This window comes from Sapajus apella, unplaced genomic scaffold, assembly GCF_009761245.1.
Source record: "Sapajus apella isolate SASKATOON/1434 unplaced genomic scaffold, GSC_monkey_1.0 scaffold10, whole genome shotgun sequence".
Taxonomy (NCBI): domain Eukaryota; kingdom Metazoa; phylum Chordata; class Mammalia; order Primates; family Cebidae; genus Sapajus; species Sapajus apella.
In genome coordinates this window covers 37,516,674-37,541,873 of record NW_022436950.1, presented here as the reverse complement: position 1 = coordinate 37,541,873, position 25,200 = coordinate 37,516,674, and the positions used below count along the sequence as shown (strand labels likewise).

At 40.3% G+C, this 25,200-nt stretch overlaps 1 protein-coding gene and 1 pseudogene across 2 annotated transcripts in view; both read left to right on the top strand.

Moving 5' to 3' along the window:
• Positions 1-25,200, top strand: part of CDK15 (cyclin dependent kinase 15) — a 91,207-nt gene that overhangs the window by 16,810 nt on the left and 49,197 nt on the right. For both annotated transcript variants that reach the window (XM_032278641.1, XM_032278640.1), the window contains exons 5-8: positions 993-1,087; positions 1,846-1,908; positions 12,605-12,728; positions 14,418-14,538. In XM_032278641.1, coding sequence (XP_032134532.1) covers positions 993-1,087; positions 1,846-1,908; positions 12,605-12,728; positions 14,418-14,538 — 403 coding nt within the window. The remainder of the gene's footprint in view (positions 1-992; positions 1,088-1,845; positions 1,909-12,604; positions 12,729-14,417; positions 14,539-25,200) is intronic.
• On the top strand, positions 2,291-3,213 carry LOC116551543 (annotated as a pseudogene).

The following is a 25,200-nucleotide window of genomic DNA, read 5'->3' as shown; positions in this document are numbered from 1 at the left end:
TGGGACCTAATCAAACTCCACAGCTTCTGCACAGCAAAATAATTTTTGTATTTTTTTAGTAGAGACGGGGTTTCATCATGGTCTCGATCTCTTGACCTCCTGATCCACCCGCCTCGCCTTGGCCTCCCAAAGTGCTGCGATCAGAGGCGTGAGCCACCGCACCCAGCCTCATCGTCTATTTATTGTACCTTTTCTAGCCTCTGCCTTCCTGAAGTCGGAGGTCTTCCTATCTCCGGAACCTCCAAAGACAGCCTTTCAGCGCCCCTCCCAGGCACTCCTGGCCTTTTGTGATGACTTCTTCCCTTCAAGGCTGCCTTTAGTAACCTATTATGGAAGAGGCAAGAGAAAGCCTTCAGCCTTCTCCACTTTCACCTCCCTGGGCTCCCCAGCTTTGGCAGACTCCTCTTCTCAAGTTCACATTTTCTCCTTTCTGCAGGTTTGCAACATTACCTTTAAGAAATCTCCAGTCTCTATCACGTTTCAACCCCATGCTTTTATCCCTGCCTCCCACCAAACATATCCACCGGCCCTATTGACACCTTGTAGGACCTGGAATTTTGGAGACTGGTCATATGAGGCAAAGTCCTGCTCTAGAAGGCGGAACACTCCATTTCCTTCTCCTCCAAAGGCCTTTATCTCTCCAGGCCTCTCCTCCTGGAGCTCTGAAGCTGGGATGATGAGATTCCCAGAGGGGAGCATTTAGTGCTCTGAGTGCTTTGCTGAAATTGATTAGGTAAATGGAAACATACTTTTTGCAATCGCTCTAGCCTATAGGAACAATAAGTTGTGTAAATGCAATGATTTGCCATTTTTGAAATAATGAAGGTTCTCTGTAATTTTAAATATTCTTTTGCCACAAGAGATTGTTTTCCAGCAATAAAATAACCAGGATGCTTGATTTGAAATGCTTAAAAAATATATACTGCCTGATACCTTTAGAGAAGCACTTCTATTATCAACGAGGGATTTAACATTTTGTTCAATTTTTCTAGCTTCTCTCCTGAAGGGCTTGAAACATGCCAATATTGTGCTCCTGCATGACATAATCCACACCAAAGAGACACTGACATTCGTTTTTGAATACATGGTAAGTTGTTTGAGCATTTTACACACATGAGAAAAAGAGCCTGATGCTTGTATAATGAATCTGTTAATATTTTATGGCGTGATAAAACTTTCATTACAATGTGGAACGTATCATGGAAATTTTCATTATTGTGATTAGTAGAATGTCATTATTCCCACATCCATCTTTGGTCCTGTTTCCTTACCCATGACTTTTGCTGTCCTTTTTCCCCTCATCAGCGATAATAAACGAGGATCTTGAGTTTACTTCCTAAATAAAACTTTAGCATTTATTTTTAATCTAGTTTAATCATGATCTGAGCAGAATCCAGCATTTTTCATTGACAATAAAGGTAAAAATCATAAGATGTTTAAAAATTGTATGCAAGCTTGCTAAAGAATAACTCATGTTGAATTTTTGGAAGAAAAAATATTTAAATAAGCAGAAAGAACTCCTAAGGTATGTGTACTTGACTTGCCTCCAAAGACACTTGGAGAGTGAAAAATTCCTGCGTCGTTGTGTTCAGTGCCAGTCATTTAAAATGAGCATCTCTGTGCTGAGAAACAGGCTTTGTTCTAAGAGCAGCCAGTTAGAAAGACACACTGTGTTTGATCTTAACAGTGGGTTCTCAGAAAACCTGGTTATGTTCCTTTTGCAACTTATTCTTAAAATTCCATACTTCATAATGCCTTCTTACAGTCAAGTCTATGTTCTTCTTTAGGACACTATCCAAGCACCCCTAAATTCACTCTGTTCTCTTTCTCCACTGTTTTATTTAGCACACAGACCTGGCCCAGTACATGTCTCAGCATCCAGGCGGCCTTCATCCTCACAATGTCAGAGTGAGTACATTAAGGGTCAGGACCCTCTCCTGGCTTGCCCACAGAAGGAGAATTCTGAAACAGACTATATCACAAAGCAAAGTCCTATGATACTAAATAAGAGAATAGACATTACTGATATTCCAGAGAAAAGTTTTTTTTTTTAACTTTAAAAAAAGAAATAAAAGGAAAGAAAGAAAGAATAAAGAAAAAGAGTTGCTGAGTTGCCCCTTAAGATACGGAGCAATGTTTTCTGAGTAACCTAATGCTTTCGGTCATAGCCACATGCAAATGTATCTTTAGATGAATAAACTAGTGGAGAATTACACTAAAAGATAAAAAGTATCAAGCTAGGCCATCATAAAATTAATGCCTTCTTTGTATCAAATTACTGTGGTCTATGATGAAGCCTGCAATACCTGTTCTAGAAGATCGTATTATTTATGTGGCCCTAACTTCTATTTTTCTGGTCATTAGAATAGAAATAATAATAAACTCTTAACTAGCTATAATTCTATATCTGTTACAAATTTTAAAAACCATTTATATTTCATACTTTTTATTCCCTAAGGTTTTATTGGCATTAATTAATTGATTGGCTCTTAAAATAACCATATAAAATTTGTATATGATATATTTACTCATTTAACTAATATTTACATATTCATTTATTCATTCATTTAAGAAATATTTATTGAGTACTTAGTGCTGTAATAAGTTCTGGGGTTTCAATAATGAATAAGTTGTATTTCTTGTTTTCAATGAGTTTTAAGTCCAATAAGATATATGAACTTAAATAGGCTGTGAGGGCCAGCCTTCAAGTGACAGCAATGCAAGATGGCAGCCGCCATGGGCTCGGACAATTTATGAAAACTGAATATGCAGTCTTAAAGTAGAATGTGGACCTAAATACCTAGAAGCACTCCCCTTTGTAAGATCTGTAACAAAAAATACTATGAATTGAGTTAGTACCTCTAATGGGATGGTGGACCCAAGAGCCATATTAGCACTGGTAAGACGGCAGAATTCATATAGCATCAAAGTTGTCCTGTAAGAGCTTTGGTGCCTAATGATGTCTAAAGAAAATATGAAACTACCTCAGCCACCTGAAGGACAGTGTTACAGCAACTGATCAAAAAGAAAAACCACAGGCCCTTCCCCTTCCCCCACATTCAATGTAAGCAGTCTTCATTTTCCGTAGTAGTAAATTTTCTAGATACGTCTTGTAGGCCTCAAACTACTGGAAAGGAAGCTCCCATTCAAAGGAAATTTATCTTAAGATATTGTTAATGATACTAATTTTTGCCCGTTTGAAATATATAAGTTGTTGGCCTGGCACAGTGGCTCATGCCTGTAATCCCAGCACTTTTGGAGGCCGTCGTGGGCAGATCATGAAGTCAGGAGTTTAAGACCAGCCTGGCCAACACGGTGAAACCCCGTCTTTACTAAAGATACAAAAAAATTAGCTGGGTGTGGTGTCATGCACCTGTAATCCCAGCTACTCCGGAGGCTGAGGCAGGAGAATTGCTTGAACCTGGGAGGTGAATATTACAGTGAGCCAAGACCATGCCATTGCACTCCAGCCTGGGTGACAGGGTTAGACTCTGTGTCAAAAAAAAAAAAAAAAGAAAAGAAAGAAATATATAAGCTGTGCTATAACAAATAAATAAATAGGCAGTGAGAAGCAAAGTGTTAAAGCCTATGGCCATGGTAACTAGGAATACTGTGGGAACACATAATAAGGGGAACTAACCCAGTCTTGGAAGTAAGGTTTTGGAAAGGAATGTTTGAGGACAAAGGCTTGAGGTGAGTGAAACAAAAATTAAAATACCAGTTACCTGTGTGGAGAATGGGATAGAGATCCAACTAGAGAAACCAAATTGGAATGTTTCATGGTGTGTTAAGGACCCTGGTAAGGGAGACCATTATATTATCTGCATGATCATGGGTTTTTTATGGTAATGCTTGGCAATTTGAATAGAGGAGCAGAGAATGTAGACAGTCGGACTGAGTCAGAGTTGAAGTTCTGCCAGACACGTGAAAGGAAGAGACAGGTGGGCAAGAGAGGTGGAGAGATTATCAAGAGACGAGTTAGGTGCTGGCCAGTGGCTTCTAGACTGAATCTAATCTGAGGGAAGGAAGTGAAGATAAGCAGTGAAGATAAGAGAGTGGAAGAGTTCAAGGACCTAGAGGTGTTGATTAAATAGAATAATGGTTGGAGAAAGAATAACTGTGAGAGAGTGAGATTTTCAGGCTGAGTGACTCTCACATACCAGACACTGTGCTAGACGCTTAGAAGGACATAAAAGTCGACATGAAAGACATGATCCCTCCCTCAAGGAACTTATAGCCAAAACAAGAGATGAGAAATATGCACCAATACTTTTTTTTTTTTGAGACGGAGACTTGCACTGTCACCAGGGCTGGAGTGCAATGGCGCCATCTCGGCTCACTGCAGCCTCTGCCTCCAGGGTTCAAGCGATTCTCCTGCCTCAGCCTCCAGAGTAGCTGGGACCACAGGTGTGTGCCACTACGCTTGGCTAATTTTTTGTATTTTTAGTAGAGGCAGGTTTTCACCGTGTTAGTCAGAATGGTCTTGATCTCCTGACCCTGTGATCCACCCGCCTCAGCCTCCCAAAGTGCTGGGATTATAGGCTTGAGGCACTGTGCCTGGTCCTGCACCAATACTATTATAGGACACTGTGTAGAATGTCAAGAAAGAAATATGATCTAGTACTGTACATGTGCAAGGGCATCAAAATATCTTCTAGTTTCAGATCTTAAACACACTGCATTTCAAGAGTCTGGAATAGGAGAGCATGTTACAGGGAGAGAAAATGTTTTCAGCAAAGGTAGAAGGTAGGGAAATAGAGGATACATTCAAAGAAGAGGACTCCAGAGTCATGGCTTGTCAGGATTAGAGGAAACACAGTATTTTACAATCTCCAGGTTCTGACCCATTAGTGCGTTATAAAATCAATACGGTGGTTAGCAACCTGCATTTTTAAAAATGAAATAAATTGATGAGAAGAGAATAGAAAATGTTAGAGTATATTACATTTAGAAAGAGTAAATATTATTTTGTCCAACTTTTGCTCCAGTTGTAACTGTACTTATATTTATGTATGGATGTGAATACCGGATACACATACATTTCTTACTGTAGACTGCAGCCAAAAAATCTTAAAGCACTGGCCTGGTCTGACTTTCTTATTTTGCAGAGGAGGAATCCAGGATTTGAGAGGACACACATTTTGCCTGAGGTTATAGAACCAGCGTATGCCATTGCTAAAAGTGATTCTTAGTTAAGATTCTTTCCCACTAGTGCCATACTGCATTTCTAGTTCTGTTGGCCTGAAATATGGAATATATCAGTGAAACAGCATACACAAGTATGGGGAAATAGATTGGGTAGGTGGCTGAGAGCCTCACTTTCTGAGAAATGTGGACCTTAGGCAGAGTGTGGTGGCTCACACCTATAATTCAAACACTTTGGGAGGCCAAGTCGAGAAGATAACTTGAGCCCAAGAGTTCAAGACTAGCATGGGCAACATAGCGAGACCTCATCTTTATAAAAAATTTAAAAATCAGCTGGGTGTGGTGGCATACACCTGTAGTCCCAGCTACCTAGGAGGCTGAAGTGGGTGGATCGCTTGAGCCCAGGAGTTTGAGGCTGAAGTGAGCCATGATCTCACAACTGCACTCCAGCTTGGGTGACAGAGGAAGACCCTGTCCCTTACAAAGAAAGAAATGTGGATTTTATTCCTTAGACAATACAGTCATTACTCATTAAATTTGAGTTGAGAGAAAATAATATGATTAGAGGGAATTTACATCACTGTGGTCTGTAGGATATATGAAAGGAAAGAAGAGACTAGAGCCAGGGATTCCACTTAAGAGTTTGTTTGTTTGTTTGTTTGTTTGTTTGTTTGTTTGTTTGTTTGTTTTGAGACAGAGTCTCATTTTGTTACCGAGGCTAGAGTGCAATGGAGCAGTCATGGCTCACCGCAGCCTCAAACCCCTGGCCTCAAATGATCTCCCCACCTCAGCCTCCTAAAGTGCTGGAATTACAGGTGTGAGCCAAAGAGTTTATTGATGTGGACTGGCCTAGTGTTTCTCAAACTTCAGTGAGCAGACAAATGACTGGGGAGCTGACTCAGCAAGCCTGGGGTTAAGCCTGAGCCTCTGCATTCTAACATGAGCCAAAGTGGTGCAGATGGTGCTGGTCAAGAGCCAAGCAGTGTGCAGCAAGGATCTAGTTAGCAATTAGTAATCAAGGCCCACATTATGGTAGCAACAGTAAGAATGGAGAGGAATGTGAAAAATCAGTAGAAAAGAAGAGTTCACCTCTTGGTAACACGAGCATGAGGAGGGAAAGGATGGGGCCAAACATGACTGGTTTTGAGTTTGACTGACGAGGAGATTTGTAGCTCTACTAACAGAATGAGAAGTGGGTTTGGAGAGAAAGAAGAGGAGTCCAGTTTCAGACATGTTGAGGTCCCAGGTAAGGCAGGTTCTCCAAAGGGAAATGAGCAGTAGGCATCCTTAAAGGAAATCCATCCTCAGGAGGGAGCTGTGAGCTGGACGTATAGATCTGAGAGTCATCAGCACAAAGAGTTCAGAAGACAAGGAGTCGGCAACTGAAAGAGCAAATACACAAAGACAGGAAGACTGATGATGGGACTTTTGCCTTTTGGGATGAGAAGAGGAATAGGAGATCGAGGAACGAAGGGAAGCAGCTTGTAGGAATGTAGAGTATCTGAAAAAAAATACACAGTGTCACGGAAGTCAAGGGAAGAAGCAATTTCAAGAAAGGGTATGGTAGACAGTATTGCAAGCATCAGGAATACAGCTAAAAGCCATACTCTTGACTGAAACGATTTGTGGATTTGTGAGGGACACACTAATAAATGAAAGAATTTATTGTGGGTATCTGAAGGCACAAAGGAAGAGGTTATCCAAATCAAAGCAGGTGGGAGTAGGGATGAGTTCTCCAAGGTGGAGACATCAGTGAAGATGTTGGAATGCCAGAGAAGGCATGGTAGGTTCCAAGAACTAAAAGTAATTCAGTAAGGCTGGAGGCTTAAAATTAGCTGTTAGGGGTAGTTAGAGACAAAACTCAACAGGTTAAGAGCAAGCCAGGACATGAAGGGCCCATCTGTGTCATTCTGAGTGAAAAAAACACAAACGGTTTTTCCTCTGTCTCACACCACAATAGTCAACACAAAAGTCTTCTGTGACCAAATGTGTGGGAGATTTTCCCCCACACACCAGGTAAGCAAGCAGTTCTGCAATGGACACCAATTGGGTGCCCTCTAATCAAAATCAATTCTGATATTATCTAACTGCAGATGGCATGAGATCTCACAGACTGAAGGCTTAGTCCCCAAGATGGCCACTCCCCCTTCAGATGCCAATCACAAGCTCCCTGTTGTTTCACCTGGGCCTCTGACTGCCTGGCTAATGAATTGGGGTTCCCATTAACCCCTCCTTGGGTTTGATTAATTTCTAGAGTGGCTCACAGAACTCAGGGAAACACTTACACTTACTGGGTTTTTATAAAGGACATTACAAAGATGAAGAGATGCACAGGGCAAGGTATATGGGAAGGGGCACAGAGCATCCATGCCTGTCCCATGCAAGCCACCCTCTAGAAGCCTCCATGAGAGTTCTGCTATCCAGAAGGTCTCTGTACCCTAACCTTACAGGGTTTTGTGGAGTTTTCATTGTGTAGGCACGAAATAAATAGATTTATTAAACTATTGGCCACTGGTGATCAACTTAACCTTCAGCCCCTTTCCCCTCCCTAATCATGCCTTTATCTTTCCAGTAACCGGCCCCTATCCTAAAGCTACGCAAGGGTCTTCTAGCTATCAGCCAACTCTACAAAAAGACATCACTTTGGAGATTCTAAAGATTTTAGGATTTGGCTGCCAGGAATCTACTTGAAGACCAAATCTATATTTCATAATATCACAGTCATGCTATTTTATATCAGGAGCCATTAAACAGTTTTAAACAAAGAGGTGATAAATTCAGATTTTCCTTTTATAAAGCTTACTCTGATGACAGTGTGGTGAATAGATTGGAATGAGGGCAATACTTTTTTTTGAAAGGTTATATTCCCCTGACCCTACTTTTCTCTTGTTTTTCTTCTCCCTCTCCCCCCCTACTCACACAGAAAGCTTCTCTCCCTCTACTCACTCCCTAAATGCTGACATTTGTTAGGGTTCTGGCCTTGACAGTGAGGCTAATCAGAACAACAGTGGTACAGATGCGAGATGATGGTGGGAGAAAGTGAACAGATAGGAGACTAATTGCTTAGTGGGAACTGATGGGAAAAACAAGAGTCAGCAATATTTTTTTTCTGGATTTGAATATTAAGAGGGATGATGGTGCCATTCACTGTGATAGAGAATCAGAAAGAAAAATTAATTTTGGAGAGATATAGTGAATTGTGTTTTAGACATACTGAGTTTGAGGTGATTATGGGATGCAGAGGTGAACTCCAGACTATGTGCGCCTAAAATAGAAAGGAAATCTGAATTGGAGAGAAAGATTTTGAAATCATCAGGATACAGTTGTTCATTAAAGTCACATCAGTGGGTAAGATAGCTAAGGGAGCATGTGTAGAGTGATAACAGAAGAAGATCAAAGATGGAAGCCTAAGAATATCAATATGTTATTATTTTTTATTTTTTTAATTTTATTTATATATTTTTTTAGATGGAGTCTTGCTCTGTTGCCTGGGCTGGAGTACAGTGGTGCAATCTCAGCTCACTGCAACCTCTGCTTCCTAGGTTCAAGCGACTCTCCTGCCTCAGCCTCTCGAGTAGCTGGGACTATAGGTACGCGCCACCACGCCGGGCTAATTTTTGTACTTTTAGTAAAGACGAGGTTTCACCATGTTGGCCAGGCTGCTCTTGAACTTCTGACCTCAAGTGATCCACCTGCCTTTGCCTTCCAAAGTGCTGGGATTACAGGCATGAGCCACTGCACCTGGCCTATTTTTATTTTTTGTAGAGATGGGGTCTTACGAGGTAGCCCAGGCTGGTCTCAAACTCCTGGACTCAAGCAATCCTCGTGCCTTGGCCTCCCAAAGTTCTGGGATTACACGTGTGAGTCACTGCACCTGGCCATAATATTCATAGATATTAGATATTAGTAGAAGTAGAACCTATAGAAAGAACAGCCAGAGAGTAGAAGAAAAGCTAGGAGATTGTGGAACCAAAAAAAGAGAGCACCTCAGGAAGGAAGGCATGGTCTATGATGCCAGATGCTGCAAAGATAAGGAATAAGAGGTATCCATGCGTTTCACTGCAAAAGTCATGGGCAACCATAGGGAAAAAAAAAAAAAAAAAAAACATTGTGAATGACACAATCATTGCAAAAGCATTTTTATTGGGGGGTGAATTTTGTATTTCAGAGGACAAACAGTTCCATACAGTGGCAAGATCTAGTGTGTGACCACGGGAATTAGTGTCTGAAGTGGACTGGAAAAGCAGATCATTGCAGCCGAGGTTGGCTAGAGCTGTTCTTATGGGCACTAATGTCATGGAGGCAACAGCTGTGATCCAAGTGCCCACATCTTCCATGAATGACAGAGAGTGATTGGGAGTCCACTGGATAACAGCTAAAAGAAGGGTAATGGAAGATGCAGCTGGATGGCATTAAAATCCAAGGGTCAGGGGTTTTTACTTAAGAGTAGAGAAGTCATGGTTTTGAAGTGGTAGTGGGGAGAAGGGAAGCGGCTAATGACACTCATCAGTGGTCAAAGGTATGAGGAAGTTATAGAAAAACTAACACCCACTTGAGAATACTATAGGGAAGCAGTGAGCTCATGGTCTCATAAGGAAAGGAGCCAGAAGGAAATTCATCAGAGGTTAGCTTTTAGGTAGTTTTTAAAGCAGGATTGAGGAGTGGAGAGTAAACAATGAAAAGGTTTTAGAGAGAGAGGAGCAATAGATACGAGGCTAAACAGAGGAAGCACAGAGCAGAATGGAGATGAGCATGTTGGGGGGAAAAGGGATAGTCAGAGGCTTATGTTCTGCGTCATGACCAAGGAAGGCAAGGTGGGAATCCTAGTGAGATTATCTTGTTTCATATTTCTAGTAGAATGAGTCCCAGGGGTTCCAGGTGGATGGAAGGACTCAGGCTTCCCTGTAAGGAGTTGGCTAACAGATATCATTGGTTTTCAAGTAACTCCTAGCCCAGATGGCACTAGTTCAAGGGAATTATTTTGTTCCCCCAAACCTTATTGAGTTGGAAACAGGTCTAACCCCTGGGATCTGGGAAGCCTTTCTGGAAAGAGTCACCCAAGGTCTGGCTGATGTTGAACTGTGCAGACACCATCATATCTGGTTATGTTAGGATGCAGTAATTGGTGAAGCTTCTGCAGCGTTGAAGGACAAATTCAGGTTGGGAGGGATGAAAGGGTGAGTGGGTGGTGAGGTCTGTCAGCACAGACTGCAGTTTTGAGAAATGTGGTTATAAAATACCATACTTTAATGCCACAGTGCTTTACCATGTACAGATGCCTGTAGACATATCTGGCAGAGAGGAAAGAGGTTGAATGGCAAGAAGGTGGGAAGTGACTGTGGCTAATTAGAAAGAACAGTCTACATTTGGGACATAAAAGGCATTTCAAGCTGACCTACTAAGAATTAGCTCTGTCTCTGATTCAGCCAGCTGGCTCTCTCCTTCCTGCTCATGTTTTCATTTTCTGTCTTTTCTCTAGTTTCTCAGGATGGTATAGTGGAGTCAGACAAGTCTGAATTTGAGTCTTGGCTCTAACTCTTCCTAGACATGTTTTTAAAATTACATCAAGCCCTGGTTTTCTTCTCTGTAAACTGAGGACAAGCATGCCTTCCCAAAGGCTGTAGCCCTCACTGGTCACCAACTTCCTGTCCTCTACCTACCTGTCTTCAGCTTCCTCTTTCCCTAGTCCTGCATATTGAAGAACCTTTTTTTTTTTCAAGACGAAGTCTTATTCTGTCACCCAGGCTGGAGTGCAGTGGTGCAATCCCAGCTCATTGCAACCTCCACCTCCCAAGTTCAAGCGATTCTCCTACCTCAGCCTCCCAAACAGCTGAGATTACAGGCATGTGCCACCACACCCAGCTAATCTTTTGTATTTTTAGTAGAGACGGAGTTTCAGCATGTTGGCCAGGCTTGTCTCGAACACCTGACCTCAGGTGATCCTTTCACCTCAGCCCCCAAAGTGCTGGGATTACAGGCATGAGCCATAAACATATTTTTAAGCATATACTATGGTATTTTCTTGTCTTTTACCTGCAATTTAAGCTGGTTCTTTGTATTGTCTTTTCCATGAACATTTATATTTATAACCAATCAGAGGGTTTAAATGTCAGTATAGGAATTTTGTGCTGTGGAAGCTTTGTGGCTTGGTGAAGGTAAGATGAATAGTGTGTGTATTTGAAGCACCAGGAAGAGATAAACGCTGGGAAGAGTCACAGAACCAGTTAACATTTGAACTAGGAGTCATAAGAAACATTTAAAATTCGTAAATGGTTGATGAACCTGATGTGGTAGCTGCAGCAGCAGGTAAACTCCCCATGCTCCTGCTTCCACTGGACTACGCTGCGCATTCATTTGGCTCCAATGTCTCCAGGTCATTGTTACGTCAGTGCTGGTCCTAGCATCTCTGAAGGTCCTAGTTTTCTAGGATGCTGTTGAAAAAGTGGATTAATCCACATAACTGTGTGTCTCCCATTTTGCCCGTGTCCCAGAAATGCTGGGCCTGGCCCTTTACTTTCTGAACTGCTAGAACATGTTCTCAGTTGACGTAGGTCTTTGTAAACACTAAAGTTGGTATTTGAATTCCCAATTGCCAGTGGCACTAGAAAATAGCAAAAGACACTTGGAATATTAAGCATTCTTTCTTTCCCATAAGCTTCTGTAATGATGGCAACCTAGTAATGGCTTTTGGTTTCTGTGCCTCATAACCACATGAAACATTTTTAAATTGGGGCTCAGAATGTGTTTTTTCCTTTTATTTCTCCACTGCTACCATTTACCCTTTCTCCCTTCTTCCTCCTATGATTTATCCCTTATTCTTTTTTGATTTTTTTTTTTTTCCTGAGGGAGGTCTAACTTCTTTTGGTCTCTCATCCCTTTTAATCTGTGCTGTGTATTTCCCTTGTTTTCAACTTTGAATTTAAGACTTTAAAAATAGGTTTAAAATTATAAAGATTTCTTTATTTTCTAATACCATCTAAAGATATACTTTTTAGCCTGGTCTCCTTGTGTTGTGTTTTTAAAAGGGTTTCATATCAGAGTGCCTAGAAAACTTAAGCTGTTGTAAACTTTAGAATATCATTTCCAGGTCAACTTTGATCTTATATGCCAAGTTCATTCGTGGGGAAAAAAATTAAATCTTTCACATCTAAATCAATAACTAGTGTTCCAAAGGAAACTTCAAAGTTTCACTTTAGATTTTTAAGGAAGGGTAATTCCTTCAGTATCAAAGAAATGAGATGTCAGGAAAAGCCAGAATCTCTTTGTTTAGGACATAGTCTAGTTACTTGACTTTCCTTGTCCTTTTTCTTTCCCCTCTGGATGTAAAAATCTTTTTTTTTTTTTCAGTCTCTCAAGAGACACTTTTACTATATTCTTTCAGATGACTGTTTTTGATTTAGAGGAGAAATCAGCACGTGGTGGCTCAAATCTCCTTATGGATAGTGTTTCTTCCTTCCAGCTTTTCATGTTTCAACTTTTGCGGGGCCTGGCGTACATCCACCACCAACATGTTCTTCACAGAGACCTGAAACCTCAGAACTTACTCATCAGTCACCTGGGAGAGCTCAAACTGGCTGATTTTGGTAAGTCGCCCCTCGGGTCTCCTTCTGGGCCGTGAACAATGATGCTTTTGTGTGCACTTGTTTAAGCATTGACCGGGCCTGGCCTTTGAAAACTGAAGGCCTGAGAACATAATGCTTTGTGAGGATATCAAACTACCATAAAGGAAGTGTGAGGCACGAAACAGGGAGGGATTGGTAGCTTCCTAGGATTCCACCAAGTCTCAGTTTAGTCAAATGGCCAAAAGCTGGGCACCCCTATTGCCCCACTGCCAGTTTTGATAGAGAGACATTCGTAAACTGTACTTAGTAAGTTTTTCTAAATCTAAGTGGATATACAAATCATGTTGGAATAGATCGAGATTATCCCAAGGTGATATAGAGGTTAACCACAGACTGTGGTATGGACTCCTGTCAGGATGGAGACTCCAGGACACTTGTTCCAGCTCTCCTACCTATTTATACAGGTGTGACTGTATGGGTATGCGAAGTTTTATTCCCATTAAAGTGAAGCAGATTTCCTCTAAGTATCACAGCATCTTTCCATTTTAGCACTTATCACAGTTTATAATTATATTCACACACACATATATAGATACGTACATGCATACACATAAATATAAACACATGTGTGAGCACACATATATTTGCATGATGATTTTGTCCCAATTGGACTATAAGCATCATGAGGGCAGCCTGGGTCTGTTTTTGCTTATTATTGTATCCCTAGTGCCTGGTACCATAGTAGGTGCTTAATAAATACATGTTGAAAAACTGGCTCTATGTGAGCTAAGGAACCACTCTTCTCTGTTTGGCAGATTCAAATGGTGATACTATAGCTGCAGTATTTATTCTGAGATGGCAGCTTTTGTCCTGACATGTAAGCATTTAACAGATGTTTATTTATCAGTTCTCCACAACAGCAAGCTCATCTATGGAAGTTTTTCCCAACAATAGATCATGCAATTCTGTGAGATAAACAGCTGACTGACAGACTCTCATTTTGCAGAACAGCACTTAGTAATTCATGTAAGGTCCTACCAAACTAATTAATTTGAATGAGCAGTCCCTACCCTTTATCTATTAAACTGGGCTTTCCTGTAGTGCCAAAATGGAAGGTGGCAACGTCAGTCATGAACTGAGTTTGGTTGCTGTTACAGAGACCCAAAATTACAGAAGTGTAACACACAAGAAACTTAACTTTCTCTCACATCACAGTCCTGACCTAAGCGGCAGAGCATGTATGGTGGCCCCATGGTGTCTTGGCCCAGGCTGCTTCTGCCATGTGACTCCACCATCCCTAGGATTTTCTCCCAATTGCTTGTTTCAAGATGACTGCCACCTCCTGCTGATCACAGCCCAGAGGAAGGAGAAAAGGGAAGCAGAACACTTAACCCCTCCCCTAAGGCATGATCTGGAAGTTCACACATCACCTCTGTTCTTATCATATAGGCAAGAACTTAGTCACCTGACTACACTCAGCTGCCAAGAAGGCCACATCTAGCTGCAAAGCAGGCCAAAATTTGAGAAATTCACTTGATGAAATGATAGATAAGAGTCAAGCTAGTGATTAGTTCTATTAGAAGCACCTAAAGTTGGTGTATTTTTTTTAAATGATGTTTACCCTGTCAGTTATACTCTCCCTGGTCCAGGGCATCATAGTGCAAGCCAGGGTCTAGAACAATGGGTTTTATGCTTTTCCTCTTTGGACAGGTCTTGCTCGGGCCAAGTCTGTTCCCAGCCAGACATATTCTTCCGAAGTCGTGACCCTCTGGTACCGGCCTCCCGATGCTTTGCTGGGAGCCACTGAATACTCCTCTGAGCTGGACATATGGTAAGAGTGAGTGCCAAGAAAATGAAGAAAATGTGAGTCATCCTACTCATGAGGGTTGCTTTTGCATCTAATTATATTTTAATAATAATTCTAATAATGACAATCACTAACATTTTTTTTTTTTTTTTGAGACAGAGTCTCACTCTGTTGCCCAAGCTGGAGTATAGTGGCGCAATCTCAGCTCACTGCAATCTCCACCTCTTGGATTCAAACAAATCTCCTGCCTCAGCCTCCTTAGTAGCTCTACTAAAACACACACACACACACACACACACACACACACACACACACACACACAAATATTTATATACAGACACAGAAAATACTTTCAAAGACACATCTCATTTGATTCTTGCAATCATTGTAAGCTTTTACAGTTGAACTGAGACTTCCAGAGGTCTTGCCCAAATCATCTTCTGAATCTGACATTCTTTCTTTCTTTTTATTTTATTTTATTTTATTTTATTTTTTGAGATTGGGTCGCACTATATTGTCCAGGCTGGTCTTGAGCTCCTGGGCTGAAGCAATCCTCCCACTTCAGCCTCTTGCGTAGCTGGGACTATAGGCTTGCACCACTGCACACTGGTAATCTCATAGTCTTTCTCTCATGCCTTTCCTACTAGCTCCTCTCTTTAGTCCCTTGCCTTGTCTCCTCCTTGACACCTTATCCTCAGAGAAACAGACATACATCCCCAAACCACAGACACACATGCACACACGCACACACACACACATCTGCATGAGCATACTCATATGTGTCCAAACACAGTTCAGAGCCTGGTTTAAAAAAAAAAAAAAAAAAAAAAAAAAAAGCATAAAGACCAAGCTTCAAGAGACCTGATTTTCATGCCAAATTAGGATTTCTAATCAATTAACTCTGGATTCTTTTATCTTGAAAAAGTCATGTATACTCTCTGTGTCTATGTTTCTCCATTTAAAAAATGAAGGTAATAAACTCTCCCCATCTGAGCTCAATGGAACTGTAGTACAAGTATGAGAGCCAAATAGTGGCTGGGCATGCCAGCTCATGCCTGTAATCCTAGCACTTTGGGAGACCAAGGCTGGAGGGTCAATCACTTGAGCCCAGTTTTTTAAGACCAGCCTGGGTGGCACAGTGAGATCCTGTCTCTGCAATTTTTTTTTTTTTTTAATTAGCCAGGTGTGATGGCTAAGTAAACACTTCAGGAGGCTGAAGTAGGAGGATTGCCTGAGCCTGAGAAATTAAGACTGCAGCAGTGAGTCTTGATGGTTCCTCTGCACCTCTGCAATCCAGCCTGAGTTACAGAGCAAGACACTGTCTGGGGTGGGGGGGAAGAGAAGGAGAGCGGGAGGGGAAGAAGGAGAGAGGGTGAGAGGGAAGGAAGGAAGGAGGGAGGGAGGGAGAGAAGGAGGGAGGAAGGAAGAAATCCAGCTAGTTGCTATCAAGTAGAGTCACAGAGCTGGGGAGGCTCTAAGGTTAATGGGGTACAGTAGTCAGCATGGACTCTCAGACACTCATCATCCTAGAACAGCAGTGTTATTTTCTCTGGATCATATTCCTGGAGATCTCCCAGTCATTTGGGGGCCACTGTTAGGTATGTGATGACTTTACAGAAATAGCCAACACCCCAAAGGTAATAAACTATATGAATCTCTTTCAATACCTTAGAAGAAAGGGTTTGCATAAAAACACAAAGTCCTGTTTTCAAAAATCAATAATTGATTTTTTAAAAAATTAAATGATGGTCCTAAAGGCTAGACTAAGCTTTTAGATTTCCCAAAGAAGTAAGAAGGGTTGCAGACATTTTTCTCCAGTGTGGAGTCATTGATTTCTGATACCTGGTACAATCTCTAGAAATATCATCTGCTAGTCAAAGCCTTCCTGAAACTGTCAGCTCACACGGCTGAGTACTGTCACTTCAAAGGACTCCGGCAGGCTCTGGCTTCCTCAGCTCTTAATGATGGCTTCCTGGTTATGTTTCACAGAGCGAAACTTCTACCCGTCAATTTTAAACTATATTTTATTATGGAATATTTAAAACATTCAAAAGTATATATAACATATATGTAGATCAGTGATTCTCAACCAGGGAGCAATTTTACTCTGCAGGGGACATTGGCAATGTCTGGAAACATTTTTTGTTTTCACAGCTGGGGGTGGGGGGCAGGGGATAGCACTGGCATCTAGTGGGTAGAGACCAGGGATGCTGCTAAACATCCTACAGTGCAGAGGACAGCCACCTGCAACAAAGACTTATCCAACCCAAAACATCTGTGGTGGCAATGTTAAGAAAACTGATGTAGATTAAGAAGCTTAATTTTATTCGTTTATTTACTTTTAGAGACAGAGTCTCCCTTGGTTGCCCAGGTTGGGTACAGAAGTGAGATTGTCTCACTGCAGCCTCCAACTCCTGGGGTCAAGTAATCCTCCTGCCACAGCCTCCTGAGTAGCTGGGACTACAGGCGTGTGCCACCACACCTGGCTAGCTAAAAAAATAAAATAAAATAAAATAAAATCATAGAGACAGAGTCTGACTTTGTTGCCTAGGCTGCTCTCAAACTCCTGGCTTCAAGGGATCCTCCTGCCTTAGCCTCCCAAAGTGCTGGGATTACAAGTATGAGCCACCATGCCCGACCAATTACGAAGCTTAATGATGTGAACTCCATGAAGCTGCTACCCAGTGTAACAACTAGAACATAATCTGTACTGTCCTATCAACTGTGTCCCCTTCCTGTCACCTGCCCCTCCACTAGAAGGGCTTCCACCTGATTTATTTTTTCTTTTCTTTTGGTCAGGATTCTCTTACATCTTTTAAAAATAATCCTTTTACATTTTAGAGGTATTCTAAAAAACATTATTTTGTTTTACTTGATTTTGAGGTTTTATAAAAATGATGTTATATTGCTTTTAGTCTTCTGTGACTTGGTTTTGTTTCATTCAGCATGTTTCTAAGATTCACTCATGTTGATCTGTTTAGCTATACTTTATCTTCTGTTAGTGAATATTTCAGATTTTTTTTTTTTTTTAGACGGAGTCTTGCTCTGCTGCAGTGGCATGATCTTGACTCACTGCAACCTCTGCCTCCTGGGTTCAAGCGCCTCTCCTGCCTCAGCCTCCCAAGTAGCTGGGAATACAGGCATGCACCACCACTTCCAGCTAATCTTTGTATTTTTAATAGAGACAGGGTTTTGCCATATTGGCCAGGCTGGTCTGGGACTCCTGACCTCAAGTGGTCTGCCCACCTCAGCCTCCCAAAGTGCTAGTATTACAGGCATGAGCCACCGCACCCAGCCTGTTAGTGACTATTTCAGTTATTTAGTTTGCTTTTTGTTTTGTTTGTTTCTGTGACTTTGAATAAACTTGGTATTTATATTTAAGGATTTCTCTAGGATACTTACCTAGGGATGGATTTGCCATGTCACAGGTATGCAAATGTCCAACTTCATAAAATAGCACCAAATTGTTTTCCAAAATGGTTGTAATAGTTGATACACCAGTAGGGTATCATAGTCTTTTATCTACATCTGCACCAATTTTGTAATACCAGATTTCTTAATTTTTGCTAATCAAGGGTAGAATGATACCATGTTGTGATCTAAATTTGCATTTTCCTAATTACTAATCAGGTTGGACATTATTTCATGCATTATTTGCCATTTGTGTTTTCTATGACATAATCATTTGTGTCTTATTTGTTTTTGGTTGGTCTGTCTGTCTCTCTCCCTCCCTTTCCTTCTTGATTTGTAGAGTTCTTCATATAATCTAGACATTATGTATGTTGCAAGTAGCCTCTGGCAGTTCAGGGTTTATGTTTTCCTATCTTTATGTTGTCTTTTTTTTTTTTTTTTTTTTTGAGATGGAGTCTTGCTCTGTTGCCCAGGCTGGAATTCACTGGCTTGATCTCAGCTCACTACAACCTCTGCCTCCTGATTTCAAGCGATTCTCCTGCCTCAGCCTCAAGAGTAGCTGGGATTATAGGCGTGCCCCACTATACCAGGCTAATTTCTGTATTTTTAGTAGGGATGGGGTTTCACCATGTTGGCCAGATTGGTCATAAACTCCTGACCTCAGGTGATCTGCCCCCTCCCGACATCTCGAAGTATTGGGATTACAAGTGTGAGCCACCGTGCCTGGTCTATGTTGTCTTTTTGAACAACGTCCCTTATTATAATATTGCTGACCTTATCAATCTTTTCTTTTATGGCTTGTTCTTTTTGTTTCCTGTTTAAAAATTTCTTCCTTCTCTGAGGTCAGAATGATTTTGTCCAATACATTCTCTTTTGTTTTTTTTTTTTGAGAAGCAGTCTTTCTCTGTCGCCCAGGCTGGAGTGCAGTGGCACGATCTCATCTCACTGTGCAACCTCCAACTCCCAGGTTCAAGCAATCCCCCACCTCAGCCTCCTGAGTAGCTAGGATTATAGGCACGCTTCACCATGCCTGGCTAATTTTTTGTAATTTTAGTGGAGACGGGGTTTCACCATGTTGGCCAGGCTGGCCTTGAACTGCTGACCTCAAGTGATCCTCCCACCTTAACCTCCCAAAGTGCAGGGATTACAGGCATGAGCCACTGCGCCTGGCCTATCCATACATTCTTTTAAAGATTGTAAAGTTTCTTATTTCACTTTAAATTTTTAATATATTGAAATTCACTTGTATTTGCTAAACAGTTGTTTCACGCCAATTTCTTCAGTGATGTGCCATGCCAAATCTCTTTTATATCAAATTTTCATAAATATATGGGTCTGTTTCTGGGCTCTCTGTTCTGCCAATTTGTCTGTTTTTGTACCAGTGCCACACTATTAATGTCTATAGCTCTGCAATAACACTTGATATCTTGTAGGCCGAGTCTCCCAACCTATTTCATCTTCTTCAAGAGTGTTTTGGCTGTATTTCTCTTCTGATTTTTCATAGAAATTTTAGATTTAATGTTTCAAGTTTCATGAAAAATCCTTCTGGGATTTTCATTGGAATTCCATAGCAATTATAGAACAATTTATAGATAATTTACATCTTTATAATACAGTAGTATCCTCCAATTTTTTTTTTTTTTTTTTGAGACAAAGCTTCATTTGTTGCCCAAGCTGGAGTGCCGTGGTGCAATCTTGGCTCACTTCAACCTCCACCTCCCAGGTTCAAGTGATTCCCCTGCCTCAGCCTCCCAAGTAGCTGGATTACAGGCATGTGCCAAGGCTAATTTTGTATTAGAATTGTACAAGGGCTTTTGTACAAGCCCGGCAAATTTTGTATTTTTAGTTAGGTTGGTCTCAAACCTCAGGTGATCTGCCCGCGTTGGCCTCACAAAGTGCTGGGATTACAGGCATGAGCCACCGTGCCCAGCTGTCCTCCAATTTTTTTAACATGGCATATTGCTCTATCTGTTTAAGTTGTTTTTTAATGACTTTTAGTAAAGTTTTATAACTTTCTCTCAAAGGTCTGACATAAAACAAAGGTTCTTGTAAGTCTATTTCATTGTTTATTGTTTCCTTTGGTTCTTACATATATCTTTTTTTTCCATGCATGTTGTTGTGTTTGACAGTGATATGCTAGTTTGGCGTGGAATTTTATTTGTGAGATTTCTTTGAGGAATTGAATGAGGTGTGTTTCCTCAGAGAGGATTTGCATTTAATAATGCCAGATATAGTGTGTGTGTGTGTGTGTGTGTGTGTGTGTGTGTGTGTGTGTGTGTGTGTGTATATACATATTTTTTTTTTTTTCCTGAGACAGAGTCTTGCTCTGTCACCCAGGATGGAGTAGCTGGTGTTACAGGCACGCACCACTGCACCCAGCTAATTTTTGTATTTTTAGTAGAGACAGGGTTTCATCATTTTGGCCAGGCTGGTCTGAAACACCTGACCTTGTAATCTACCCACCTCAGCCTCTCAATGTGCTGGGATTACAGGCGTGAGCCACCATGCCCAGCTGCCAGATATAGTATACATTTTAAAAGAAACGTATTATTATATTTTACATAAATGTTGGTCTACCACCCAGACCTTGATTTCTTAAGATTGTTTTCTGTTAAAAGGAACTTGGATTCTTTGAAGAAATGGCTGATCTAAAGCTGGGGCAGGGAATGTATACAATGAGTCTGGAGCAACTTGTTGAGCTAAAAAATTTCCTTACAAAGTAATCATAAAATAATAGGAATATGTCAAAAGGACGTGGTAAGCAACTTGAAGAGGCTTCTGCTGGTCAAATCTGGGACAATTTGAGCATCAAAGTAAATAATGAGAGTAATGGATTATAATCCATTGACTACAATAAGATAGTTAGCTAGTTACCCAGCTAGCTAGCTAGATAAGAGAGGAAGTTCACTGGGTGCAGTGGCTCACACCTCTAAACCCAGCACTCTGGGAGGCAGAGGTGGGTGGATCACTTGAGGCCAGGAATTCAAGACCACTTTGGCCAACATGGCGAAACACCATCTCTACTATAAATACAAAATATTAGTTGGGCATGGTGGTGCATGCCTGCAATCCCAGCTTCTTAGGAGGCTGCAGTGAGCTGAGGAGCTGAGATCACTCCAGTATACTACAGCCTGCCTGGGCAACAGAGTGAGAATCTGTCTCAAAAAAAAAAAAAAAAAAAAAGGAAGCTTCTCCTGACATGAGAATGCCAGCTAATAACTGGATTGAAAATGACAGAAAATTACTATTGTATAACCAGTATAGTAGTATTTGGCTGAAACAAGAATAATTCATGCTAAAGTAGAGGGGGAAAGTTTGATGAGGAATAAGATATTTACATAGTCTCAGAGTACCTCTTCACAAATTACTCGTTAATCACAAAGGAAAAAAATAGTAACTTTATAGTAGAGAAACTTGGCAGACAACATCTTGCCTAACTGATTAAAGTTAATATTATGGATAATGGGACTGAATGGCATCATGTGTCTCCTCATATGATGCACTGAGAAGGATATAATATCATTTATATGGGATTTCTGGTTGGGGAGGAAAGCATACTCAGAATCTAATCATGAGGATGTATCAGATAAACCTAGTTTAAGGGACATTCTACAGAATAACTGGCCTGTACTCATTAAAAGTGTCAAGATTTTAAAAGGTGAAGACTGAGGAACTGTTCCAGATCAAAGGAGACTCCAGAAACATGCCAACTAAATGCAATCCATGGTCCTAGATTGGATCTTGGGGGAGACGGTGCTCTAAAGACATTAAGTGAAATTTCAGTAGGCATTGTGGATTAGATAGGGGTATTGGATGAATGTTAAATTTCCTGATTTTGATACTTGTACTGCTGTTATGTAAGAAGATACTTTGGTTCTCACAAAATACCAACATAATTATTTAGGGATGAACAGTCATGATATCTACAATTAACTCCCTAATGCTTCAGAAAAGATATAGACAGACAGATAGATAGGGGATAGACAGACAGACAGATAAAATAATGAAACAAAAGTGGCAAAATATTGGCAATGGATGAACTTGTTTGGAGGATATAAGAGAGTCCTTTATACTGCTGCACCTTTTCTATAAGTTTGAAATTATTTCAAGATTAAAAGTTGCCTCCAAATTGTGAAAACCTTCCTGTTTCATCAAAGATAGTGTAAGACGCACTAGTCTAATATGTGATCAGTGTTTGTAATTACTTCATGTGTGTTTGAGAAGAATGTGTATCCCCTAAATTGTTGAGTACCAGTTTTTACGTGTTCAAAAATTCAAGGTTCCTAATTGTGTTATCCAAATCTTCTTTATATCATTTTTGTCTTTTTAACCTACCAATGAAAGGTGCACTGAAATCATTCACTATATTGTTGATTTGTCAGAATTCTATCCACTTTTGCTTTATATGCTTTGAAGCTATTTTCATTAAGTGCAAATAAATTTAAAACTGTTCATTATTCATTTATGCACTTTAGTTATCACTTTTGTAATTTTTCTTTCTTCTCAAATACATCTTTTAGAGTTTTTTTGTGTGTAGGCCTGCTGGTGGCAAATTCTCTGTTTTTGTTTTTAGAAGATAAACCCTAACTATTGAAAGGTAGTTTTGCTGGGGATGTGATTCTAGACTGACAGTTATTTTCTCTCAGAACTTTGATGATGTCATTCCCTTGCTTTGTCTTCCATTGTTGCTGTCGAGGAGTTTGCTTTTAGCCTTATTATCTTCCTTTTGCAGGTGATCTCATTTTCTCTGGATGTTTTAAAGGCTTTTTTCTTTGCCTTTGTAATTATGCAGTTTTCTCTAGGAGGTGTCTAGCGTGGATTTCTTTTTACTTACCCTGCTTAGGATATCTGGTGCTTCTTCCATTTATGAATTCATGTCTTTCATCAGCCATTTTCTTTTTGAATATTGACTCTATTGTATTCTCTCTCTCTAGAGCGTCAATGAAAGACTATTAGACCATATTCTTCTATTATCCATTTCTTTTCTCTCCATCATAATTTCCATTTCCTTAACTTTCTGTGTTGCATTCTTTCTGGTAATTTCTTCAGCTCATCTACTCTTCTTTAAGTCTCCCTTAAACTATGTAGTAGGTTGGTGCAAAACTAATTATGGTTTTTGCCATTGAAAGCAATGGCAAAACCACAATAACTTTTGCCCCAACCTATATCTCTTACCTTTTTACTGCATATACAGAAATGTATGTTATTCCATTGATAAGTGTTTCATGAATTTAACCAAGAGCAACAATGACACTTACAATATAAAAATGCAATTATAAGTTAAAATTATTATTACTCTTATTCATTACATTTGATAGTCATTTGCCTGGTAAGACTAAAAATGTACTGTAGAAATAGAACAATATGCATCTTCCATTGAGTTTACTGTATTTGTTTACCCTCAAAGTAATTGCTAGACCTTGGGTGTTTACACTGAGGTCCCTGTCCTCCCATTTTTTTCTTTTTCATTTCAGAGTGACAAGAGAGGAAATGAGAAGGGAGAATATTTCCATTTGACAAAGAATGAAAAAGAAAGAAAAATAACCCTATTCTGCTAGGCCATGCAACTCCATAGGGTCCAAAGTGAATGCCTTTGTAGGAGATACATGACACTGGGTGAGCGGTAGTGCCTTTGTCTTAAATTATAACGTAGTGCAGAGCCTCTCCTTCACAATGAGGCCTGGTGGCAGCGGTGTCAGTAGGGGGGCAGAGCAAATAAACAGGAGCTCTAGTTAATTATGGAAAACTTGCAAGTAGGACATGTTGGTTATTCCCAATGCTCCCAGCCAATATTCTCTCATCCAATATTCTCTCATCTTCCAACATCTTTTCTTCTCTCTCTTTCTGCTATCTTTTCAGACCTTAAAAGATTCCATTATGGACTTTAGTGAGAAAAATGCAATATTTTAGGTTTATTAAATGGTTGTGGTTTTTTGCTTTTTTGTATTGTGTTAAAACACACATAAAATTTACCATTTATAGCCATTTTCAGGTTTATAATTGTGACATTCAGTATATTCACACTGTTGTGTCACCATCATCACTGTCCATCTGCAGAACTTTTCGTCATCCCAAACTCAAATTATGCAACTATCAAACAATAACTTCCCATTACCCCCCACCCTCCTTAGCCCCTGGTAACCACTATTCTGCTTTTTATCTTTACAAATTTGACTATTCTTAGGACCTGATGTAAGTGGAATTATACAATACCTCTGTGTCCTTGTTTTGCTTAGCATAACATTTTCAGGGTTCATCCATGTCGTAGTACACTGAGTTTTCAAGAAGCATTTATTTCAGTACACAAGGTCCTCTATTCAGTATGAGTTTCAGGCAGCTGCAGGTTTTAGGACTAGAGAAAGTTGTCTCTGCCTAACAGATCCTTTACTGTCACATTTCTCACTGCAAACTTCCAAACATAAAAAGAGTGGTCTAGAGAAAAGCAAGTGAGAATGTCATGTCACTGCCATATATTACGTTGTTCTGAATTAACTTCAACAGTAAAAATGAAATATTGATTCATTTCTCCTAACAACATTTTGATATGCTCCTTGCATCTCCAAAAAGCCTAAAACTCCTGAGATGGTATTTTTTCTCCAGGGATTGCCTAAGGAATCTGAGGAATCTTTTCCCCTCTTACAGAAGAATTTGTTCATGATCAGAATAGAGAAAAGGTAGGAAGAGAACCAGAAAAACATGTAAGCAGCTTCCTGTAACTTGACTGAAGAACCACAGTTGGAAGAATAAAATGACCCAGGACATCTCTCCCTTCTGGAAGGATTTAATGTTTGATGTCACTGAGTCTTTTCTCCCCTGCATCTGAAGTTCCCTTCATCTAACGGGCTGCCCCTAGGGTATCTCCACAGAGCAGCAATCCTCAAGAAGCTTAAAGATATGTAGGGTAAGAAGAGCCCCAGGAATGAAGATTTAAGAACAAAACAGAAAAATAAAAGGAAACAGAAACTGGTTCCCCTTCTGGACTTGAATGTTCAGAATATTTAAAATGTTTGCTTTAAGACTAGTCTAGGGTGGGCAAAATAGATAGTAGCCATATGACTTGTATTCTTAAGGGTAAGAAGCAAATTAAAAAAAAAAACAGTTCTGAACAGAAATGAAAAAATAAGATAAACTGCATAATTTTTAAAGAACAATGCTTACACTTTGATCTGTCACCTTTCAAACAGTGTGGACTTATTTTGTTATCAATGCATTGATATTTATAGTTCCCATGGATACTCCAGGTACTAAAATTGATTTAGGAATTTTTTCTGTCTT